The following is a 25,104-nucleotide window of genomic DNA, read 5'->3' as shown; positions in this document are numbered from 1 at the left end:
GGTTGTCTGGTGTAGTCAGTGAAGACAAGCGGAAATGTGTACCCCCTCTCGGCAGCCTCCCTGTCAAGCACTTCCCTGAAGTCTCTCTTCTGCTCCTCAGAGTACTAAGTGTCCTCGGGGGGTTCTGCGTAGGGGCCGGCGGGACTTTTCGTGGTTATAATTCAGAGGCTGGAAAGTTGGTGTCAAAAGGGGCTCTGCTTTTGAACAATGAACAGGCGATACAGACCGTAGACACTGTTGCAAAAAAGACTTCTTCCCCTAAAGTCAATTCTAAATTGGCTTTGCAGACCATTTACTTCTGTAATGTGACAATTCAGAGTGAAATGGTATATTCAATAAGGAAAAAAAGGGGTGGGAAATGATTGGATTGTGAAGGTGGGCATTATATTCCTGAATGGATTCAAACCTGAGGCCTAAACTCTTGCAAAAAAGTAAAGATTTTTCAAGGTGGTGATTTCTTATGGATTCATACGATGTGATTTATATGGAAAGGTGAATGTGATTTCACCAAATGCAACATGTTTCTGGATCAACATCTCTGTTGATCCTGGAACAACATTCCAATCAGTTTTAAGGGACAAGTTTCCAGTTTGTCACGTTTAGGCTTACAACCAGGGTTATGTGCTTCTACATCAGGGTTATTCACCTTTCATTTTTCTCTAATTTTAGAGATAAGTTATGGGCAGGGTTAGGTTTAGGAGTAGGGATAGGACTACATTTTTGGACAGGAATGTTGATCCAGGATCAACAAAATATGTTAATCCAGGAACATGTCTTACTTGACAAAATCACCTTGACCTGTACGAAAATGTGCAGGTTTTTTTTTATCCCATAACTCCACCCCTAAACCCAACCGACAGTAAGCAGGTTGTATGTAAATGTATGAATGAGATCGAATGAATTCATAGGTATTATCCACCAATTCGCCAAAATGTAAAAGAGATATTGTGTTGGCTATTTAGTTATTGGTTGACATTATCCATTAGATAGCCTGGGTGACCTACATATTACTTTTATTAATTATACATTTATTTTAAATTATATAAATAAAAGAATTTCAGTCATTTTTAAAAATACTTTTTTTTAATCGTTAAAATGAATTGCACTGATGAATCGTCCACAGCAACATCAGGAATATGCATTAAGTATATGCTAAATTATGATGAAATTGTTGAATTTATTACCATATTTTGGGTATTAATAGCTTTTCTGATTTATAACGAGCATTTGTCTTCCTATCTTCACTGTCTTTCATTGGTTGCAGAGTAGTGTTTAACATCTAGGGTGTTGAAAATGACAGTCGTTTCCTGACAGAGTAATTAATTGCTTTGGTTGCAAATTAGCAAGCATCTCTTGCTTGAGGAAGGACTCCTGCCTTGATAACAACCAGGTGCCACTGAGTACAGCGGGAAGGCCATGTATCAGCTAGAAAAGGACGATATCATGCTTTGATATCAGCAAAACAACACTTTTCACTGTGCTTGTTTATGAAGAACCGCTGTCTTCATTTTATTCCTTGAGTTTTTCTGATTCTACAAGCCTTTTGTGAGATTTTTTTTGTTGCCTCTTCATCTACCAGACTATATTAGGTAACATGAGGTGAGAGGATTGTGTTTTTCGTATAGTACAAGGCTTTAATACAAATATTGAGTCTTGAGAGAATATGATAGAAGGAGCAGTTGCACTTTTGTGATTGTTATTAAGTTATTGCGATAACTCACATCTCTGATTACATTTGTGAAATGCTTCAAACTGAGAATGTAAAATATTCAAGAAGAATATTTTAAAGTCGGCATGAAGTGTAAATTCACTCTCTGTCTTATTTATCTTATTGTAAAAGCTTCATCCATGCAAATTAAAAAATATTTTGAGCTCAATATTCGTTTTTCAAAATGTCAACTCAATCTTCCAGTGAAACGACAGACTTCTCTCTGGTGACATATACCAGACTTCTCCAATCATTTCATCCGCTTAAACCCCACCCTTTCTTACAGTCAACCCAAAGCTTGCATTCAGATCTGCCTCCGTCCAGTCGACAGTCCCTGCACCATTTTTTGTTTCTTTTTTGATAATCTGTTTCACTCAGATGTTTGTCACAATACAGAACAAAGGATCTGTCAATACTTTTGTTACTTTTTTATGGTTTTAGTGAATGTAAAAACTAAGACCATTTTAGACTTGTGACAACACTACAGTAATCCTGCTGTCAAGTGTCTCCAAATGATCGTATTTTCAAAATGAATGTAAATGGAATCCTCCACAATGTTGTAATTTCCAGTGGGAAATTATATTTTATTGAACACTGATTGTCTTTCTGGGGTTTGGAGGCGTATCAATTAAATACTCATCATGATACACGCAAATGTGTCATGATAGAAGTTGTAATTGTAAATGTGTACCAATTACATTGTACTAGGGTTATCAACTTAGCATGTTAATTTTCTGCGATTAATTACATTAAACAAGCATTTGGTCATGACTGGAAAAACTTGAACCTGCTTTTAACTGAAAACACTAGTGATAGGCTTACATTTAAAATGGAATACAACAAACAGTTTATGTTGTAATAAGTATATCATGTAATTAATTCGATTAACATTTTTAATTGATTGACATCTCTAGTATGCAGTTTTGTATTGAATTCAATACAGCTTGCCAGTAAATACGGCTCATGTAGCTCGATTATGGATTATTATTATTATGGATTATTATGGGCTGACTTGGTTTGGTATTTCTTATCAGTCATTGTGCTTGGAGCACAAGAATGTTATAAAATATATAGCTAACAAATCAGTTACTCATATTATGCGTATTTTCTCTTCATTTTTGTTGCATTAGCACTAAAAACATCCCGTGTTTGTCAGGAAGTGAAAAAGAGAAATTGTGAAATTGCATCCATTTTAATCTGACTGAAATCACTTGAATGCACATCACGTCGTAATTATGATTTCTGAACTCGTAAGGAGGATCTTCCCAGGAGGTCTTCAAGGCAATGCTGTCTGTGAACATGCCAAGCTGAATCCCGCTGTGTGGTTTGGACCAACCGCGATGTGTTTATCATGTGAACCCTATGCCAGGCTACTGACAACCCTTGTTTGGCAGGGGACTCGACCCTCCACACCCAGCTAAACGACCCGGAGCTGGTCTGGAGAGCCATGCTTAGTTACGGAAGAATCAGCTGTTGACAGCAGCTATTTGGGGACTTCACCCCTGTGGCTTTGGTGAAAATAACAAGCGCACAAGGCTTTGGAACATCAGCTTCTAGTCCTTGATTGTTAGAAGATCACATAGTCGCAGTCCCCTATATGGGGACCTTGTGTTCTTGCGGCCCACGGTATGGGTGTTGTGCCGTACAGCTGGAATCACACCCATCAAATGCAGATGACCGAAACACTGGGCCGCAAGTGTGCAGCTGTGACTGACCCTACAGTGAACATACAAGGGCGGGTGAAAGGAATGTTTTTCCATGACTTGTTTATCCTCAGAGTATTTAAAGCGACCCACCCAGGGGTTGAGAAGTTATGGATACAAAACAAAGTCATTTAGTAGTCTAATTTGTGCTAAATCAAATTGAAGGTTTCTCTGCAGTACCAGGCAGGTTTCTACAGAAGTCTTTCTGACTCAACAGCCGAATTGCTCATAGAAGCACAAGGCCTGTTATTTATTGGCAAGCGGGCTGCATTCCTCAGAGGCCGAAAGACACAAATTACAAGCATTCAGATGCATCTACATGCATGCGCTGGTACACTGGGTCTGGTTGATGTGTATGCAAATAAATCCGTGTTTTGGACTGATTCATTAAAACTCTACTCTACTACTTTACTGTCATTTATGTTACTGAGGTCTAGTATGGACAATTAATGGTCAAATGACAGGTATTAAAATAATGTAGTAATAATGTATTACTTTACAACTCTATTTTTGCCAAGTAAGACATGTTCCTGGATCAACATAGTTTGTTGATCCTGGATCAACATTTCTGCCTGAAAATTTAGTCCTATCTACCCCTAAACCTAAACCTACCCATAACTTTGAAATGATAGGTGAATAACACTGATGTTGAAGCACATAACCCTGGTTGTAAGCCTAAACTTGACATAAACTGTAAACTTGTCCCTTAAAACTGATTGGAATGTTGTTCCAGGATCAACAACATACATTAATATGATGTTAGTGATTTCAGGCTGTTAAAATAGGCAAAAAAATTCTCATATACCTTTACTGAGCAACACACTGCTGACATACAGTAAATAAATAAACCGCCCTAAGCTGATTTCCTGGTAAAGCTGGTCTATTGGGTGGTTCTCTAGGGGTTTTGGCCACTTTTCAGCTGTTCAGTTTAGGAAACCAGCTGGCTGCACAGCTTGACTAGGTTGTGAAACCAGATAAGACCAGCTCAAACCATCTTCAGACTGGTTTAAGCTGTTTTTTTATTATGTTTTCTAGGGAATACAATACCATAGAAAGGTGGGCTTTAAAAAAAATAAAAAAAAAATAATATTTAAAAATAATAATATTAAGGTTTTTATAAAATAAATTGTAAAATAATTTATATATATAAAAAAACAAAAAAATTCAATATATCAGCCAGCCCTGGTATGTGCCCATCATGAGTGTGTATTCATCCGTACTAAGCACACAAACATGCATGCGCGCTGATAAGGTGAACATTCAGTGGGCTGAAATACCAGCGCTTGTATCAGCAATGTGTGTTTGCACTGCAAATAAGACTTCATAATGTTCCTGGCAGATAGAAGCGTCTTCAGGGTCGGGGTCATTCTTATTTTGAAAATGTGCTGCTCTCTGCCACCATTTATTTATCGTGTAAGTCGAGAGAGGCTAGGAGCGTAGAAACTGCATAATCCTTTATAACAAGTCTACGTTTCTCTCCTATTCCTGAGTTCTACGATACCCCTTGGACCTCAAATGCTCATGTAATTGGCCATGTGCTCTTTTCTAGCATTCAGTAGCCTCATTACTTCAGCATCACCAGACCAGTTGGCTTTGGGGAACCCGCGGTTTTAATGATACTGTAAAAATGTATCTGGATGTATTCTGAATTTTAAAATACTCTGTTTCATCTGGTAATGAATTTCTGTTGCTGTGGCATTCTCATTGATATGTGTCTCTTTCATTTTCGTTCAGATGAAAACTGGGATGACGACCAGCTCTTGGGCTTTGAGCCATGCAATGAAAACCTGGTTACGGGCTGTAACATCATTGATGGGAAGTGTGAATGTGACAGTGTACGAACATGCAACAACCCATTTGAGTTCGCTAGCCAGGAAGCCTGTCAGACAGCCCTGCAGAAGATTGAAGGTACCTCTTATTTCTCCATTCTCATTATCTTTTCTCTCTATCTACTTCCAGCGTGTAACATACTTGTACCTGCATGCGCATGTCTTTCTGCAGTATTCAAAATGTCATCATGCTATTTAATGCGTCCTTGATGGGTTTAGTCTTTAAAATATGTTTGAACTTTCGATTGCTTGACTTTATGAACATGCAAAAAAACTGCTTTCTAATAAGTACATGTACAATTGTTGTGGGGGAATTTTATTTTATTTTATTTTATTATTTATTTTGTTTGTACAAAAGTGCAGTAGGTTTGCCAAGATATTATTTTTTTCTATTTCAAACGTCACCCTAAATAAGAACCCTAAACAAATACTTGTTTGTTTTTGTTTTGTTTTTACTTTGAGACAGCAACATTTTTTGCATTCGCTAAGCCACTGCATAACAACGTGTTTGTCATACCTCGAGCCTTTTTTTTTTTTTCACATAGTTGTTTGTTCTAATTCCCTTTCTTTTGTAAAGGGTGGGGTAGCAAAAGATTATTTTCTCCTCTTTTCTTAGTGGAATCCTGCTTAAATGACAGTTTTTTTAGAAGCCTGTGATTAAACAAACAGACAAATCTGATTTACTAGAAGCTGATAAGGCTCCTTTTAGAGCTATCAGAATGCAAATGTTGCGTTGAAAAATGCAGTCCCTGATGGATACTTGCTCGCATTCTCTGAGCGTGCCTGTGCGTCCAGTACTAGATGGTGGCACACTGGCAATTAAACACAAAAATACATGCTTGTTATCACAACGGTCATAGCAACAGGTGCAGGGCCTTGTTGTTTTATAGCGGCAGGTGTGCTTTTCGTCATCCCTGAAGCCGGCTGTGGCTATTTTTGAAGGTTTACCCCCTGTTTTAGTTTACTAATAGGTACTTGTCATGTTGTTTTGACTAGTGCTTTAAAGTTGTTGCAGTTGTCACTTGTTTATTGTGATGTTGTGTCTAGTCTGGGATGTTGTTTTGCTTGTCTATTTGTAGAGTTGTCAATTTGCTAGAGATGTAGTGTCTAATAGATAGTTAATTCTCTTGATGAGTAGCTCGTTGTTGATGGTTTTTTTTCTAGTGGCTGTCAGCCTATCATTTTGATGCCTTTGTCCTTTTACAGTGGTGCCAGGCTAATAAAACAGGGGTGGAAAAAAAATATTACACAAAGCAATACCTGAGGAAAAAAGAAAAGAAAAAAAACCTAAGCTGATTTGCTGGTCTTAGCTTTTCTCCTAGCTTGGTTAAGCTGGTCTGTTGGCTGGTTTTAAATGGGGTTTTTAAATGCAATTTTCAGCTGTTGAGTCTGTTCAGGAAACCAAGTGAAATCCTGTACGTTATGTGATGCAAATGTAAAAAAAAGTATTATTTTACAAATAATTCCCTATGGTAAAAAAAGTTTTGAGGTCTTTATCAATCAATAATCTGCCCTGTAATCATAAATGCGTGAAAAGTTGGGTTACACTTAATTTCAATGGTTCACTTTAGACAACTACAAGTAACTTTGCGTCTACATGTCTACTAACTCTCATTAGAGTATTAGTAGACTGTTAGGTTAGGGTTAGGTGTTTGGGTTTGTAGAATAAGTTGACATGTAGTTGCAAACTTACTAGTAGAATGTCTGTTAAGGGACCATGAAACTAGATATTAAGCAGACAGTCTACTAATACTCTAATGAGAGTTAGATGACATGTAGTTGCAGTGTTACTTGTGGACCATTGAAATAACCAAAAGTTATTGGTGTTTTACTGCCAGTAGTGTTTATTTTAACTGGAAACTGCAGTGGGTTGTGCAGTATGTATAAGTTTTGTATGTTGGTAGAGGCACATTTTCCCCAATGAGTCTGTTTAAGAAGTGCCTAAAACTCAGAACAAAGTTTTGCATAGGCAAGTACCACTCATATTTCCTTCAGAAAATATGAAAAAAAAAATATATATAATTTGTCACTGCTAATACAGTTTGTTTTGCTCATGTTGGCCCAAAGCAACATAGTACGTTTTTAATAAACCGTGTATAGACACTGCCCACCTATTTGGCGTACATAATACACATTTTGTTGCTAGAGAATGTGATGCATTTTCTGGCTGCTGCGTAAAGTTGTTTTTCTTCCAATCTCCTCATACATCTGTTTGCGTTCAGTGCCGTGAGGAGTGTGGGCCAAAGCACATGTTTCGCAGTGTTGTAATGGTATGCGCTCAGCAGTTATCATTTGCATAAGAAAAACATTACTGTCTTGATTCATCAACCTGGCCATCTTTTCTGTCTACAGTCAGCAGACATTGTGAGATTTTATTGATTTCACATTAAACAATTGCTTCTGTCACACAGATAGTGGAGCCGTCACGGTAATATGATAGAATTCTATCTCGTACTTCCACTTCTGTTGCTCTCTTTGCGCTGTTGGTGAAAGAAAGAGAAAGAAGTGTTTTTAAATCACCAGAAATATGGGCTTGTTCTTTGAGGTCGTTCACCCTATTCAGCCCGATGGAAAAACAACCTTCCTCACAAGGGAGTGTTTTGTATTTACGGGAAGCTGGCAGGCACAAGGGCAAACTTTGAATAGATAAGTGCTATTGATATTATCAGAGCAGGCCCCAATTGTGACCTCTTGGATTTCTTTAGCCAAACTGTGAGGAGTGGGTCTTTCTCTAAGGACAGTGAAGATTGATAATGCCGTCGCAGTGCCCTCTTCAAGGTTCCCTAACAACATCTATAGTCTCTTCTATCGTTGCTACTACAGGAAATCAATCCTCAATAAAACGGTAATAATATGTTGACCTTTGATGTCTAAGTAGATTTTGTCTCTGGGTAAAAATCCCAGAGCAGTAAATCATCACCAGACCTGATGGAAAGATGTTCTTCGCGTCATGTCTTCGGATCAGCTCTCATCTAGTATTGTAGTATGATCTATTTTAGGTAAATCCACTCTTTACATGTCAGTCCGACGTGTCTTTTCTAAGCGGGCGGTTCTCTAAGCGACAGAATATAATCTGTCTATGTGAGACTAGAAGGATGGTAAAACTGACCTTAAAAGACAGATCTTTCAGATACTGTCCAACAGATACAGGTTCAGGTTATTGTACAGAGACACTGGTCAAGGGTCTCAGATTTAATTAGGGATGTCCATTTGCTTGAGAAAATAATACTTAAACTATGACATATTGAGGAATTCAATTTTTGGCCAACCGGGATAGGCTTACACTTGCATGTATTGAGGGAGAAAATGTGTGTTATATAAAGGGAATGGATTTAAATTTGGTAAAATCTGTTAAACTGATTTTAAGACAGTAGATATAGGCATTGTCTGTGTTTTTATTTACTCTAGAATGGCCTAAATAATGAAAATGTATTACACTGTTGATGTCAGATTTGTTTGCTGATTTAAAATGTCATTGAAATGTAATCATGATAAATAGCGATTTTTCCCATTCAACTACTGTAGAAAGCAGCTGAACTCGTGTGGCCTTTGTTTAGATGGCTGCAGAGTGAAATGACTTTGAAGGGATTTCAAATCGCACACAGTATGCCAATCATGCATTTTTTCATTGCTGCATATATTAGATCAAAAAACAGTAATATTGTGAAATATTAAAATAACTGTTTTGTATTTTAATATATTTTCAAATGTAATTGATTCCTTGTAATGGCAAAGCTGAGTTTTCAGAAGCCATTCTATTTCACTGTAATAACATTTGGTGCTCAAGAAACATTTTATCTTGCGAACTAACTAAAGTTTGGAAATACAAATGGGAAAAAGGTCCAAGGGTTTGTTTCACAGTGTCAAACACTTTGTTTTAATGGTAGAGTGCTTTTGAACATGCAGGCTTTTGGATCAATTAAGACTTCTGAGCTCTGGGTTTAGATTAGTCAAGGCAATTTTACCGTCAACTTGAAATGATTGGGCTAAACAGCAGTAAGGGTATGTGCTGGAGCTCTTTTAGAGAGAGCCTGTGTTTGAAATTAACATGGAGGTGAATGGTAGTCTTCCACTAATCCAGTTTAGACCCCTGACCTAGAGGTTGGAGTAATTTGGTAAGTGTATGAATGCACTACTTTTAGAAACTGTCGCTTGAAAAGATATAACTTGAAATTTTGCCAGCTATGGAAATAGAAAGCTTATTTTATATTTTTATATATATATATATACCCACCAACCCGCCAAATGCGGGGGGATTTCAGCAGTGGCGTGCAACACAGTCACTCCTATAGCTACTTTGGCGGGTTGAATTTTATATATAATATAAATGTCTTTTAAAAAGGCATCTGAAATAGTAAACTAAGTACAATGTAGTGTTGTCAAAAGTAGCGATTTTTCAACACATATCGATACTGAAATATCTGAAACGCTTCCAATTCTCATTTTTCCGCAGAATAGACACACGATACCAGCTGCGCGTTCTCTCTCTCTCTCTCTCATCTTATTGCGCTTAAACAGTCAAATACACACAAAATAATGACACGAGTATTCACGTAAACACAATTAGTTATGTTTTAAGTGAGCGTAAACAGTTGAGAAAGAAAATGCATGTGTAACAGTATAATGGATCTGTGAATCAAGTCTTAAAGTGCTTATACCTGCTGCCTAATTATGAGATAATATAAAAAATATCTGTATGGCAGTTTTTTTTCTAATGGTATCGATGTCAAAATTGTGGCCAGTGAAAATACTGAGTGGCTAGTAACTTTGGAAAACTACTAGCCACAGTGGCTGGGGACCAAAAATGTTAATGTCAAGCCCCATATATCTATATAAAAAATAATTATAGATATATGGGATATATTATATTATTTTAAAGAAAACCTGTAACCGTAGCAGTTAAAAAGATTGAGGGGATGGAAATATGTTTTTCTCTTTATGGGAAAAGCGTGTATGTTTGCGAGAGAAAGTGAGTGTGAACAGGAAGTTTTGTTGTGTGGGACTGCTTTTACTGTTGGTTTTCTCTGACCCAGCTCAGCCAAAGCACATTAAAGGAAATGCCAAGCATTCTTGCAGTGGAGCTGTGTCTCTGCTGCCCTGGCAGGATTACAGTGGAGAATATTTGTTCTGGGGAGCCGGCCATGCTAATTGCAGGCCCCGTTGTACGCAGGCAGAGAGCAACTTCATGCCAAAAGCAACATGTTTCTGTTTTAACAATGTCCTGTTTTCAAAGAGAGCGTGGGGGGTCGGCCAACCCAAGAACGGAATGCCTGAAAGTACTGTACTTTGACTTTCCCTGTTGTCCCGTAGAGGAAAACGCAAAGGCATTCAACCGTTTGATGTGGAACATGGGCAGAGCTCCATGTGTGACGGTGTGTGCTGTGCACCATGAACAAACTGCTACTAGTTGAAACATTAGTATTCAGTAACGATGACTAGGGCTGGGTAATATGGCTAAAAAAAATATGAAAATATTTTCATATTCAAAATAAGTCACAAGATTGATGTATTTCCTGTGAAAAAAATGTAAAGTCAAGTTAAAAAATAATCAAAGCATTTTCATAAGAATGATATTTAACCATTTTCATTTCTATGCCGTATGCACCAATATAACAATGCATCAAAACAACGATATTTGCTAATTGTAAATACAAAATGCAATGCAATGACTTATGTAAATATATAATGATGCAAATACAGTTTTGAATCGATCAAAGTTTCAAAGTGATAAATCAAACTTACTCTAATGCCATTTTTGCTACATAATATATGCTATTTTATTTTATTTGATTTTATTTTATTCAAAATAAAAAGTGTATTAAAATAAAATTAAAATGCTTTTTTTTCTAAACCTCTAATATATATTAAACCCTGTATAATTTGGCTGATTTCAGGTTCACCTGACATCAATTGGATGCTTTTCTAGCAGACGTCGCGATCTTCAAAAGCAGCCAGACAGAATGAAACTGAAAGCATGGGTTTCTCATGCTTATTTTTAGGTTGAAAAACACTGTTGCACAAGTGTAGCTTGTGGTGTGTGGAGTGTGTATGTCTCTAGTGTGTTTTTTTTCTTTCTTTATTTAATGAGGGCTGAATTAAATTTTTAATTGAAATAAACTTTTCTGGGAGGGTTTTGCTCATGCCAGCTGTCTAAAACCACAGCACGCTAATTTACGCACAGCTTAATTTCTTAAACGTAAAAATGTGTATATATATATATATATATATATATATATATATAATTTTTTTTTTTTTTTTGCTGTTGGCATTAATTAATTATTGTGGGGGCAGAGTGTAATTAACCTCTGTGGTTTTTCAAAGGTCTGCAAAATTATCAAAAGCATACTTGCTACGGGTTATTTTATCCTCCCCTGACTTTGGCAGTGGTAAATGTTTGAGGACAACTGTCTGTTCAGCACGAATGTGTTCTTCCTCTCCACAGGAGCCAAGATTTAGAGGCGATGCGGCTTTCGAAACTCGCTCGCATCAATCTGTCCAGGCGTCTGGACATACTAGATGTTGTGAGAACCAGAGCGCCACCACGTCGCAAACAGGTGTTAATTGGATGCAGCCCCGTCACATCTACAGGGTCAGCTCTAGCGCACGACATGAGTAGTTTCCCTTCCTTCTCCTGAGGCGGAAAATTAGAGGTGTTAAAACCATTGATTCCGTCACCTTTGCCGTGTGTAGTTTTCTGGCAGAGACATGTCAGTAGAACTTCCTTTAGAGCTTTTAAAATCAAATCTTTTTCATTTACCTTTAGTTTAGTGACATGTTAGCAGATTAATTGATTTCAAGGTATTTTGCAGCACTGTCACCATTTACTGAGTACTCATGGGCAAGGCGAATTTTGCTTAAACTTCAGATTTTTTTCTCCCAAGAAAGGTAATTGTCAGTTGGCAATGTCTTAATGTATTTAAGAATATATTTGTATGTGTATATCTATCTATCTATCTATCTATCTATCTATCTATCTATCTATCTATCTATCTATCTATAAACACACACATACATATATACATACAGTAGATCTTAATATATAGGCTGTCTGTTTCATTAATGTTAATCAAACAATTGTGGTATCATGGAAAAAAAGTTTAATATATATTTTGCTTATAAATATTTTTCTCAAAATTGACTTTGCTGACTCTAGCGACTTCAAATAGTTGTAGGCGTGTAGCTCAGTCATTCTTTATCAAACAAATCATACATCATTTTGAAGGTTTTTTAATAGAGAAAATTTGCTCATTGTGACTCATTTTGCCAGCACGGGTCACATACTGTATATAAAATATGTTTGCAAGTTTGGCAAATATCCATCTCATCAAGTGCTCTTTCTGTTTTATAAAGTATCCCGTTTCTATTTCAGAGTGAGAAATTGCTGCAAATGGTTCAGTGCATGAGTGATCTGTCTGAATGAATCAAACTGAATCGTGAACAATGAAAATAATTTTTTATACATTTTCAAAACTATGTGAAACCTGCAAAAATTACACTTCTAAGACCTTAGAGATCCCCCCCCCCCCCCCCCCCCCTTATTTATTGTGGACACTCTTTTCAATGTTTGGCCTTCTGTCTCAAACCATGTTCAGATTTCAAAAGTCAAAAATTTCGATGTGAACTCAAACAATTCTAATCAGATCCTCCCTAAACCAAATTATTTGAATGATGCTTTCCACAATCATTTTATAGCTATATACTCTTACTTTACATCAACATTATTTTCTGTTTTTTTTTTTTTTTCTTAGAAATTTTAGCAGAAACATCTCAGAAAAAAAGTGAGGCTTCAATACGTTGCAGAGACCTCCTGAGATAAGAAAGAGCAATTCAAGTTTTTATCTGTGTGTAGTTGGAACATGGAGGACACCCCCAGCAGTGTGACCCAACCAGAGCTTTGGTGAAGCCCAGTGAACTACATTCCTCTATGATACAACACGCAAAAAAAAAGTGTGCCCTTTTGTGGTTGGAACAATGACAATCGAATTACATTATCTGAAATGACCATTAGCACAGTGGCCTTATTCCAATAATGAATCTATTAGCATCCTCACAGTCAGTCCCCAGCGGTTTTTACTGCTCTATACGTTCATTGTATTGACAGCTCTGCTGGTGTGGAAGATTTCAAGCCTCTGACACATGTAGGACAGGTCGGATGGATATTGACACGGGTCCACCAGCCTGGTTCATCTCATCAGATTGAGAGTGCTGCTGTTTCTCAATGATGGATTACATGGGGCAGTGTGCACAGCTAGAGCTTGACAAAAGTTACACTTGTTAGAAGCATAACCCATTCGGTATGATATCCAATCAAATTCATTTCAAATTTCATTGCTTAATATAACTTGTGGGGAACACGGGGAGTTAAAGCTGTTTAATTCAGACCTTATGCATTGGGTTCAAGTCGGGTTCAAATTTTGTGACGCACCTTAAATGGTCTACAGTTAGGCCTACAAATTATATTATTTTAATAATTATTACAATAAAAATAAAACATTTCTGGCGTCATGTTGGAGCTACATACACTGCCACAAGTAAAGAGAGTCCATCCTCATGTCTCTATGATATTCTTGTGCCAAAATATGGCAGGGCCCACATGGTTTTCATGGGCCCCACAGAGGCCCCAGCACAATGGGGCCCACAAGAAATAAAGTTTTTTTTTTTTTTTTTTAAATGGACCTTAACTACAGTCATAGAGATATATACAGACCCTTTCCAAAAAATTTGAATATCATGGAAAAGTTTATTTATTTCCATAATTCCATTCAAAACGTTAAACTTCCATAGATTATAGATTCAGGGCCCACAACTTAAACGATTTCAAGTATTTAGTTGTTTATTTGCACATAATTTGGGCTTCCAGCTCATAAAACCCACGAAAACAGGATTTCAAAAAATCAGAATATTACATGAAATCACACAGTAATTACACAGTGATACCATGGTCATTGAACCAGGTTTTGGTTATTTTGGCAGTGTGGACAGGTGGAAATCCTGCTGGAAAATGAAGTCAGCATCTCCATAAAGCTTGTCTGCTGAAGGAAGCATGAAGTGCTCTGGAAATGTCCTGGTAGACGGCTGCGTTGAGTGGACAGCACAGTGGACCAACACCAGCCGATGACATGGTTTCCCAAACCAACACAGACTGTGGAAACTTCACACTGGACTTCAAGCATCTTGGATTGTGTGCCTCTCCATTCTTCCTCCAGACTCTGGGACCTTGGTTTCCAAATGAGATGCAAAATTTGCTCTCATCAGAAAAGAGGACTTTGGTCCACTGTGCTTTATTAAATCCAGAGTCAACGCAGCCGTCTACCAGGACATGTCCAGAGCACTTCATGCTTCCTTCATTTTCCAGCAGGATTTGCACCGGCCCACACTGCCAAAAGAACCAAAACCTGGTTCAATGACCATGGTATCACTGTGTAATTACTGTGTGATTTCATGTAATATTCTAATTTTTTGAAATCCTGTTTTCGTGGGTTTTATGAGCTGGAAGCCCAAATTATGTGCAAATAAACAACTAAATACTTGAAATCGTTTAAGTTGTGGGCCCTAAATCTATAATCTATGGAAGTTTAACGTTTTGAATGGAATTATGGAAATAAATAAACTTTTCCATGATATTCAAATTTTTTGGAAAGGGTCTGTATACCAATTTATGCAGAAATGCAGGTAAATCACTTACTTTTTCCTGCAACTGTATTGAACTTTGTTGTCTTTTATCATACATTGCTGATAATGTGAATTTTTTTTTTTTTTTTTTTTTTTTTTTTTTTAAGTATAGGGGAGTAAGATCTCACGGCCTCTTGTAGCTCATCGCTTTAACACTGCATCGAAGATGGAAAATGTTAAACTTTACAGGGCAGAAAAGGATAAATGATGTGCACCTCGAACCGCACTTTTAAAAGTCTGACATTTAGACTGACACTTGCCTACAATCATTGCCTCCTTTACAGATAATATATTTACTTCTGTCAGTTTCTTTCATTTCCTGTAAGAGCTTTAAAACTGCTGCGTTTGTGATAAGCTTATTTCCTCGTGATTTCAGCCGTAGGCCAACAATTACTCAGTGGTGAGGTGGGACGCAACGGCTATGTACTTGAAATGGTAGATGTGATGATATTTTAAAGAGAAGTGAGGCGTTTTGTTTGTAAGTCAATTGTTGACATTCTGGTGTCCCTGTGGTGTCTGGCAGTAGATGCTTGGTCTGAGGGTTTGGTGTGGTTCGCTGATAAAGATGAATCACACAGCGGCCTGTCGAAGCGTGCCACTCGTTTGTCCTTTAAATTGGTAAAGATAACACAGAACCTTTAAGGAACTTTTCTCTCTCTCTCTCTCTCACACACACAGTGGCTCACAGCATGGTCCTTGGGTGCTTTTTGCTCGCTCTGTGTATTTTGAGCATTTGATCAGATGGTGAGGAAAATGTATATGTGGGACAGAGCAAGCATGTCAGTATAACAGAAAGATTTCTGTATCTGCCATTTTACGAAGACACTCTGATTGTTGCTTTGGGGAAGAGGTCGCATTGTCAAATTGGCAGGAAAGAGGAATCTGAATGGATATAACAGACGACGCTTCAACTAACAATTCATTTTGAGTGCTTTATCAGTTATTCTGACAGTTCGTCAAATGATCAGTTGGGGGAAAATAAAGAAGCTGTACTTTTTCAAATTGTCAAAGTCCTGAAACATGTTCTACATTAGTTACCGTCTTTTCTCTGCTTCTGTTATATTTATAAGGATTACTAGAATATATTAAATAATTAATCATCACTGCCAACTTTTGATGGTTTTGAATATTTAGTTGCCCGATATTTATGAGCAGTGCTGAATCCTGGCATAATACTATTCCAACAGGATTCATTTTCCAAACGTAGTTTAAATTACAATTTTTTTTTTTAAAAATAGGATACCTGCCATTTCATGTACTAATGCAGGCGAGTTTGAGATCACTGTCCTTTTTGATAATTTGTGAGTGTCAGAAGTAACAACAATCTCATTTAAGTCGTGAGATCTGGATGTTTGCATCATGAAATCCATTGAAATAAACAAGACTTTTGGTTTTGTTTAGTTTTGTTTGCCAATGGGTTATAATTGAACATCTCCTTGATTCCTTGTTTGATGTTCTTTCATAGAAATTTTGCTATTGTAATATGCTAGTTTTTCATATTTTTGCTAGGATCATTTAGGATTTGCATCAGAATTTGGCACACCTGAATTTAAAGGAGTCCCTTACCAGCACACACTGGAGTTAATGGGAAAAAAAATCCTCATTTTACAGACATCCACTTAAATTTAAATAAATTAGTGGAATAATTGGTAACATTTTATTTTAAGGTGACGTAGTTACACGTTACTACAAGTAGGACTACTTACTATAGTAATAATAGTAAATTATGCATAATTACAAGTAACTAACCCTAAACCAAACAATAACCCTAACCAGTCCATAACTCTATTGTAAGTACATGTAGTTAATAAATATTACTCAGTACTTATGTAACTACGTCACCTTAAAATAAAGTGTAACCGAATTATTTATAAATATTGTTCACAATTTTGTTGTGTTTTGTTTTAGTTGTCTGACAATGGGTTATAATTTAACACTTGGATGCTTTCTTGTTTTATGTTCTTTCATAGAATTTGTGACATTGTAATATGCTAGTTTTGCTAGCCTTGAATATGAACAACTGTCAGAATTAATAAGATGTGTTAAAGCTGTTGAATTTTTGCCAATTGTTGTTGGCTAATGGGGCTTAAATCTGTGTTTACTATGTTTTCCACCCTTGCTGTGAAGTAATTGAGGATGAGAAATACCAATAAACAATATTTTATAATTAAGTTACTGAACAGGCCGGCGGGACGCAAAGTACCGTTTCAGGTCTCACTCTCAGAATCACAATGCTGATCTCATTTGTTTAATGTGCTTTTTTTTTTTGCATTTTATATATTTATCGCTCACCTGTGCGTACTGCTCTCAGCTATTCAAAAACTAATGCCTTTTTGTGGTCTTCAGCAAAGGTTACTTGTAGATCGGAAAAGAGCTTTGAATTGTTGTTAGCGAGTGACCAACCCATTTCAGCTCCGGAGAGGTCAGTGCTGCTGCCTGTTTAAAGTGTACACAGAAAACTGTGAGCCTGTGTGTGTACTTGTTTTGACAAAAGTGTGTGTGGGTTGCAAGGAGAAAATTAACCTTTTTTTCCTCAGAGCGCATAATTCATAACCAAAGTAACTGTGAGTGGGGGAAACATGAAATGTGCAAAAACAAGGGCTTATTGTTTGCCGATTGCGGAAAGGCCCAGTGGGTCATGTGCTGTTTTGACTGGCAGTCTGGCTGAGAAAGAGAGTTTGTTGTGTCATTGCGACAAAATTTCAGTGCAGAGAAGAAAAAAAAAGAGGAAACGTTCTGTATATCTTCGTCTCAGTGAGCTCATTCTGGATGAAGGAAAGAAGCAAGAAGTTTGGAAGGAAAATTGGGCCCCTGATTTCAGACGCAGGGAGGAACTTGACATGGTTCACTTCAGGCTACATTTGATTTAGACATAGCAAGAGACAGGAATTTAAAGCTCAGTTTATTCTTGCAGTAATTTACCTGCATCATTGTTTCCATCTTGGCATAGAGATACAAACTGTTGCATTTTTTTTAGGACCAAAGATACACATTCAGTAGAAAAACAAGCAAAGATCTATGAGGTCTTTCTAAAAACATCTCGATGCCACATACGTTTTGGAGTAACATTTGAATCACAAATGAGATTATTTTACAGAGAGCCATATTGAAGAGCAGCAAGTGGGGGGTGGGGGTATCTCCTTAAAAAGATACTGTTCTTAAGAAGGTGCTTTTTCTAATTATTTTTCAAAAATGCATGATGTTCTTGTAAGAAGACAGCATTAGCAGTCTAATGGTTATGTTGGTTTTGGAACCGAATATTTGTTGTGGATTTATCCCGGAGAGCATGTTACGACTTATCGTTTGGAATGTGTAACATGCCACAGCTTCTTTAATTGAGCTTCTTTTCATCCTCTTCTCTCTCTCAGTGCCTGAATTCATCTCTCGCTCTCTGTCCCCTCTTGCCTCATTGCCTCTTTACACACAGACACACACCCCTCGCAGTATATTAGTATTGGACTTGAGGCTACTCTTGAGTCTGGAAAGCCTGAACTGTCTGATGAAGGAATGTCACTGTGGGCGAATGAGAGAATGCCCTGCTGTTGGGAGGATTGGTGACGGTGTTGGGAATAGGGAAGTGAGACTTTCACTCCATAATAAGCTCCATCCCATTATCACACAAGGCTGGACCCTTAATCAAATCTATTGGTCACAGTAGGGGTGGGTGATATAAGCTTACATTTATGCCAGGAAATTGTATAATGTGAAATTTTATGCAAATTAGTTTTTAAATGAAAAGTTAGTCAAAAAATACAGAAAGGTTCTATTGATTTAAAATAAAGTCCAAACTACAGGTAGATAAAAAAAAATAAAAAATAAAAATCTAAATAAATGTAGAAAGCTTAACAATACATTTCTACTGGTTTATTATGCCAAACTGGTATATCGCTTAGCCCATACAATTGAAACAGCCAGTAATTGACAACTATATTGAATTTAAGACCCTTCTAGAATTTAGAAAAGAGCCACTGCCTCCCTAAAGCCCTAGTAATGCTCCAAACTACTGTACAGAAACCCCAAGGGAAAATAGTCTCCTTGTATCTTTCAATATTTCAATACTTCTGTCTGTGTGTTTTCAGGCAAATGATGGCTCGGCTTTCAATATGACTGCCATCAGTAAAGGTCAACAATATTGATTCACTGCAAGACAGGCACGCAATACTAGAAATGCCACATAGCTAACTGCAGATTTATCTGTCTGTGCAAAGCTTGTACATTAACGAGATCGACTGCTGAGAGACTTTTTTTTTTTTTTTTTTTCAACTGGCATAGTATCCATCTCAAATACTCCTTGTAACAGGTGAAATACGGGCGCTCTAAGAGTCTCATTTATCCTAGAGATGTTATTTTGAATTGTAAGGGCCTTTTTTGTGATCCTTATCCTTCCACTTAAGCACTGGTCTCCAAGGGAAATGCAAAATGGCTACCATTTCTTTGCACCAGATTAAGGCACAAAAGAAACATCAGATACTTTGAATTGAAATGTCAAATGTAATTCTAAGTTTTCATTTTATGGCTTTTGTCACAAAGAGAAAATGTCAAAAGGTTCTGTGTTAAACAACTGAATGTTATGTCTTTGAATTGAACCACTGATATGACAGTTAAAGTGTCTGTTTATTGATTTTTCTATTTAGAATCAAGAATTTGCTCATTAGGTCTCCATATGCCAGATTTTAAGAAATTATTTACACAACCTCATTTCGTTACAAACTGCATGGCTTACTTTGAGAGATAAAAAAAAAAAAGATTTGAGATTTTTTAGTTAAAAAACGACTGTCGGGATTTACTAAAGACACCCAGTGAAAAACTAGAACAGAAAAGGCGTGGACAGTTATTTTTGCTGCTGACCTTATTGCATATGCATTTGTAGGAGTTTCCCTTTTAGATGTAAAATTTATGGGAGGAGAGTATTTAAATGAATCATGCAAGGTTATTTCACTAAGGTATGCGCTAGTCAATTTACTGAAAACATTTCTTAAATCAGACAATCAATTTGCGGTAGATTACATTGGTCATTATGGAAATGATCCGGCTGTGTCTGTGTTCTTTAATGTGTGCGTCATCAGTAGATCACACACAGAACTTTTCACTCCCATCGGCGCTTTTTTTGAATTGCGCTCTCACACTAATTTCTCCTATATAGTAAATCTGGCCCTTAATATGTCATCCATCCATTTTCGTTTCACAGGCTGTTTTAAGCAGCGTCATGGGCAGCTGGCTTACATTTGGGTGTCGAATTAACACGTCTAATTAACACTTAAACATGGACTGAGCAGTCCATGTTCAGAAATATGAGAAAACAAGTTTCCTGTAAACAACTCACTGCGTGTGTCTGAGAGAGAAAGAGAGAGAGAGAGATGCAGAAGAGCTGATTTACTTGCCCTGTGTGTGAAATTACAGTCTGAAAGAAATATTTCAAATAATTTTATAAACACAGAGCTTATGGTAAAATTATGCCTAATACTCCGATATTCAGGCCCTGAAAATATCGATCCTTGGCATCTGTGTATCGATACAATATCCCCTTGCAAACTATCGCTATTCCCCCTGACTTAATGCATTTCATCATGAACTGACATTGAACATCAATAGTTAATGTCAATTTCTACAATACATTTTTAACATTCCAAGGTATATAAATTAACTTTTAAATATAAATGAAAATGATGCATTTTTATACTTCAAGTTTGACAGAATTTTATTATAATTTTATTATATAGATTTTTCTGTAATATTCAGTTCTCAAATGAAGAGAAAAGCCTCCGTGGAAAAATGTATACAAATGCACAGATGTCCAGTTATTTTAAAAAACAAACCTAAACATGACGAATAAAGACATGTGATTGATAGACCTGTCAGTGCCACGCTTATCTGCTTGTCAGCTCACTCCTTCTTTCCGCCATGTCGGTTCCCGTTGATGTATGCATGCTGTGCGGCTGGCGGGTTTTTGACGACATGGGGCGGTACACGCTGGCACTGCATGCTCTCGCATTCGCTCCTTACCCAGACCTCACATGGACACATCCATCAGCCTTCCATCTGCCCTGCCAGCAGAAAGAACACAAATGGAAAAATGAATTCTTCCCTACGTTCTGCCACCGGTGTCCTTCATTTATAACAAACATGTGGCAGGAAGTGGGTGGATTGATGTGGCCCGTCAAGGCTAACGGCTGAAGCTGTAATACACAGAGGCACAGGTTGAAAGGGCACGTGGCCAATCGCACCCTGTACCTCCAGATTAGAACTCCACAGGCACCGTCACAAGAAGGGGTAAACTCAGATGAAACAATGGATGAAAGCCAGTCCTAACATTTGGAAGGGTCTAGTCTGACAGAGCCAGACTTTTGAGTATTGGCCTAAAATCTGGTCCACTCTGTAGCCTATACTGTCCAAGAACTGCCCACTTGGCCATCTGACCAACCATCTGTAAATTGAACAATCAGTTTGTTTGGTTCTCTGTTTCTTTCTTTCTTTTTGAGATTGTTTAGGAGGGGAAAAATCTGAAATCATTGTCACCAAAATACTAGTCAGCTACAAAGTCTCAAAGTGATGAGCAACAAAGTGGGAGTTCATCACAAGTGCTGATTCTTTTTTTATCAGCACTTGATTTTGGGTAAGTTTCGATTAAAAAAGCAACGTTTTGTAAAAAAAAAAAGAGAAAATTGCAATTGTGTCAAAGAATACTTCCGTATCAGATTCGGAACAATATTTAAAACTTGGATTATCCATCAACAAGCTTGCACAGTTCTATACCTCATTCTGGGGTCGACATCTCATTCAGTAACGTTAGGCAGTTTTGAATTATATGCCGTTTAACGCTTAATCGCGTTAGCTTACATATGCATAATCGATGCTTCGATCGCTTGTTTCAGTTTCTTCTTCCCATGTTTTTGGATCCGGGGATTTTGTACTCTTTCAGAAGATGCGTATTAGCGCCCCCTACCAAATAACAGTGAAAACATGGATTTCCGGAAAATTCTGTCAATGGCGGGGCAGCATTAGCCTTTTCTCAATATGCATAATTTTCAATATGTTTTCAATATATGTTTTTGTGGACTTGTGAAACATCATCGGTCGCTTGCCTTGTTCTTGCTCCACCCCTTTTATCGAGAATGCATCAGGAGGTGACTTGTGCGAACTTGAGGCAGCCAGTTATCCTAGAATGCATCTCACACCAACAAAGTGTCAATGGTGGAGGAGAAAACTGTGTAATTTTAAAAATACTACTGCTATTGTGTCACAAAATGTAGTCTAAAGAGTTTTTCAGGTGAGAATGTAGTTGTTTAAAGCTCACATCTGCAGTTTATTTATAAAGATAGTGCCTATTTGAAGATTTGCTCTGCTTTTGTATTATAAGTGTGCAGTGTAACTGTAAATTATAAGTGTAAACTGTGCAGTCAGAATTTCAGTTTGCCCAAAACTGCTATCAATTTCACAGACAAAACTCACAAAAATAAATAAATTAATAAATAAAAAAAAAAAAAAAAAATTTGTTGTGTACGAAATTCAAATCTAATGACACCCCCCTCCCATAGGCATGCCTTCAAATTTGAGACTAGAAGTGGGCTGTAAAAGTTTTCTGTTCTGCTGTATCTACTAGTCGGAAAGATGTTCCTCTCCTTTGACGTGATTAGGATTTTACAGCTAAGCTGTCCAGCTGGTTTAAATGGGTAATCACATTCTGAACCATCACCTCAAGTGCTATATCAGCCCAGCCCAGTTAACATATCAGTCCAGTTTCTTCAGGCAGAGCGCCGTCTCCACTGAGAGACTCATAATGACTGTTAATTCAACATGATCATTACGACGTTCCACCTGCCCTCTCTGTAATCACCCTTTCAGCACAGCACTACAATCTGCCAAACACACTGATAATTTCATGTTTGCTGTCAAGACAGAATTTTCAGTTTTGTGTAAACTATTCCTTTAAACCAGTAAATATTACACCAGTGCTACCTTCAATTTGCTGAATTTGAGTTAAAGGTGGTTTAAATCAAAGTTTGAAACTGCTCCTCCTCCGAGTCTTCTCATGAAGGACTTTTTTTTATTTATGTTGACGTCTGTCTGTCTTTATTTGAGGTAGTGTTCAATTTGGGAATGGATTTCATTGAACAAGCAGAGCATTGAAGAAATATAGGACATTAAAGCAGAGAGTAGCCCCAGCCAGAAGCACAATGAATTCCCATAGTGCTTCGCTGTCGTCACGTGTGACCGGTTTGCTCTTGACAGGAAGGTTTGTGACAACCGAGAGTCGCAGCAGATTGTAACGGTAAATTCAATAGGCAGGATCACAGCAGAAGAGATGCTGTTCCACAGCATAATCTTCCTGGGCTCCCCTCAGTACAGTTCATATGACATATAAACAAGAAATATAGTTTTGATCACCGCATTTACATAATTATTCAACTGCTTCCATTAGGTCCCATAGGAAACAGTGACTGAAACCTACTGAACGGACAATGTTTATCACAGCAGATGATTTGCTTAACATTCAAACATCTTCCATTGGTGATCCAGTTTTTGTTTCATTACCACAAAAATCAATAGCCTGATATTGCATCATTCACTCATTGTCCAGGTGTGAAAGCCGGTTGAGGAGCAGCTTTAATCTTCTCCATAATTATTGAGAGAGCTTGTCAAGAGTAGAACAGCCTCATATGTAGTGTGTAGCATTTTGGTCAGTAGCAAGACTATCATTTATGGTGGGCCGATGTAATTTGCAGTGGTTGCTGAGACATACATTATTATTACCATTGCTTATACTTGGGGTTAAGCATTTGAACTAATTCTTAGCTATAAGTAAGAAACTTTGGAACACTGTTTGTGATAAAGCTTGAAGGGTTCAAATTTGGTGGTTTGGCTTCTTTCCTAAGCATTCTGACTTAGGATTTTGGGGGAAAAAAAGATTTACATTCATGGAGGGACAAGTGTAATTTTAGTATTACTTTATATATATATATATATATATATATATATAGCTGTCGAATCGATTAACCGCATCTAACATTAAAATTTGTGTTTATATAATATGTGTGTGTGTGTGTACATATATGTATGCAATTTGACAGCACTATTTATTTTGTTTTATTAATATTTTTAATTATTTTTCAAATATTTTCAGCTTTATTTTTATTTTTAGTTTAAAAAAGTTTTGTAATTTTATGTACTTTTGGATTTTTTTTCTTAAAATAGTTAAATAATCCCAAATATAGTTTTCATTTATTTTTATTTCAGTTTAAGTTTCAGGTTTTTGAGTGATTGAGAATAGTATTCTGAAGCCTAATTTACTTCTGATAAATTTTGGTAGAAACAACTGAATAACGATAAAGTCCACCTAAAAGCAAAAGGGGTTAAACTTTTGCCATCCATGTTTCTTATTTACAACCACAAAACAAAACAAAAAAATCAGTCATTTTGGTATTGACTCCATTTTGGTTGTGTATTCCATTCACACTTGCAATGACAATTTTGCAGATTCACTCTGCATTTAAAATCGGTTGTCACTCCTAAGCTTTGCAGTGTGTACACGACTCTAGAGAACTTTGGGTTGGGCTCTTTTGACTCAACCACCCCATAAAACAGCACCACTCACAATGTCTTGAGTAAAGTAAATAACTTGCACAAGCAGGTTAGATTCATGTGTTTTTGGAGCCACATATGATTTACAGCGCAACGTGAGATGTTTTTAATAAACTGCCTGATTCAGCTAAACAGAGTTCTAAATGAAGATCGAGTTCCTCTAATCCTGTCAATCACCATTCAAAGACATCCATGTGCTTTCTTACCTCACTTCTGAGACAATTATCCCAGCATTTCCTCCACCTCTCTCTCTCTCTCTCCAAACTATTTTAAATGTACTATATAAACTCTGTGACCGTTAGTGGTGGAGAATCAACACCAAAAAAAAAAGCATTAGTGAGAAAGTTTTATAACAGGCCCCAGTTGGTGTTTTTTTCTCCTACTGCTGAACGTCATACATCTGTGCATTTACGTGAGATAATGTGAAGCAATAAAAGAAAGAGGATGTGTGACTGACACAAGATGAATCTTTTGGAAATTTTATTGTTGGTTTTGGAGGAACAGCTGTAATATTACGTCAGTGTATGTGGCAGAGTTTCGGGAAATAAATGAATGCTGGTTTTACTTTTACTTTTAACTCTCTCACTCTCTCTTTCCCATGCTGTTCACGATT

The 25,104-nt window shown here is 37.1% G+C and overlaps 1 protein-coding gene across 1 annotated transcript in view; it reads left to right on the top strand.

Moving 5' to 3' along the window:
- The window catches only part of crim1 (cysteine rich transmembrane BMP regulator 1 (chordin-like)), a 112,599-nt gene that overhangs the window by 8,285 nt on the left and 79,210 nt on the right, over positions 1-25,104 (top strand). The window contains exon 2 of the mRNA XM_079853428.1: positions 5,146-5,319. Coding sequence (XP_079709554.1) covers positions 5,146-5,319 — 174 coding nt within the window. The remainder of the gene's footprint in view (positions 1-5,145; positions 5,320-25,104) is intronic.

This window comes from Squalius cephalus (assembly GCF_949319135.1).
Source record: "Squalius cephalus genome assembly, chromosome: 20".
NCBI lineage: Eukaryota > Metazoa > Chordata > Actinopteri > Cypriniformes > Leuciscidae > Squalius > Squalius cephalus.
Note: the sequence above shows the minus strand (reverse complement) of the source record. Positions and strands in the feature narration are given on the sequence as shown.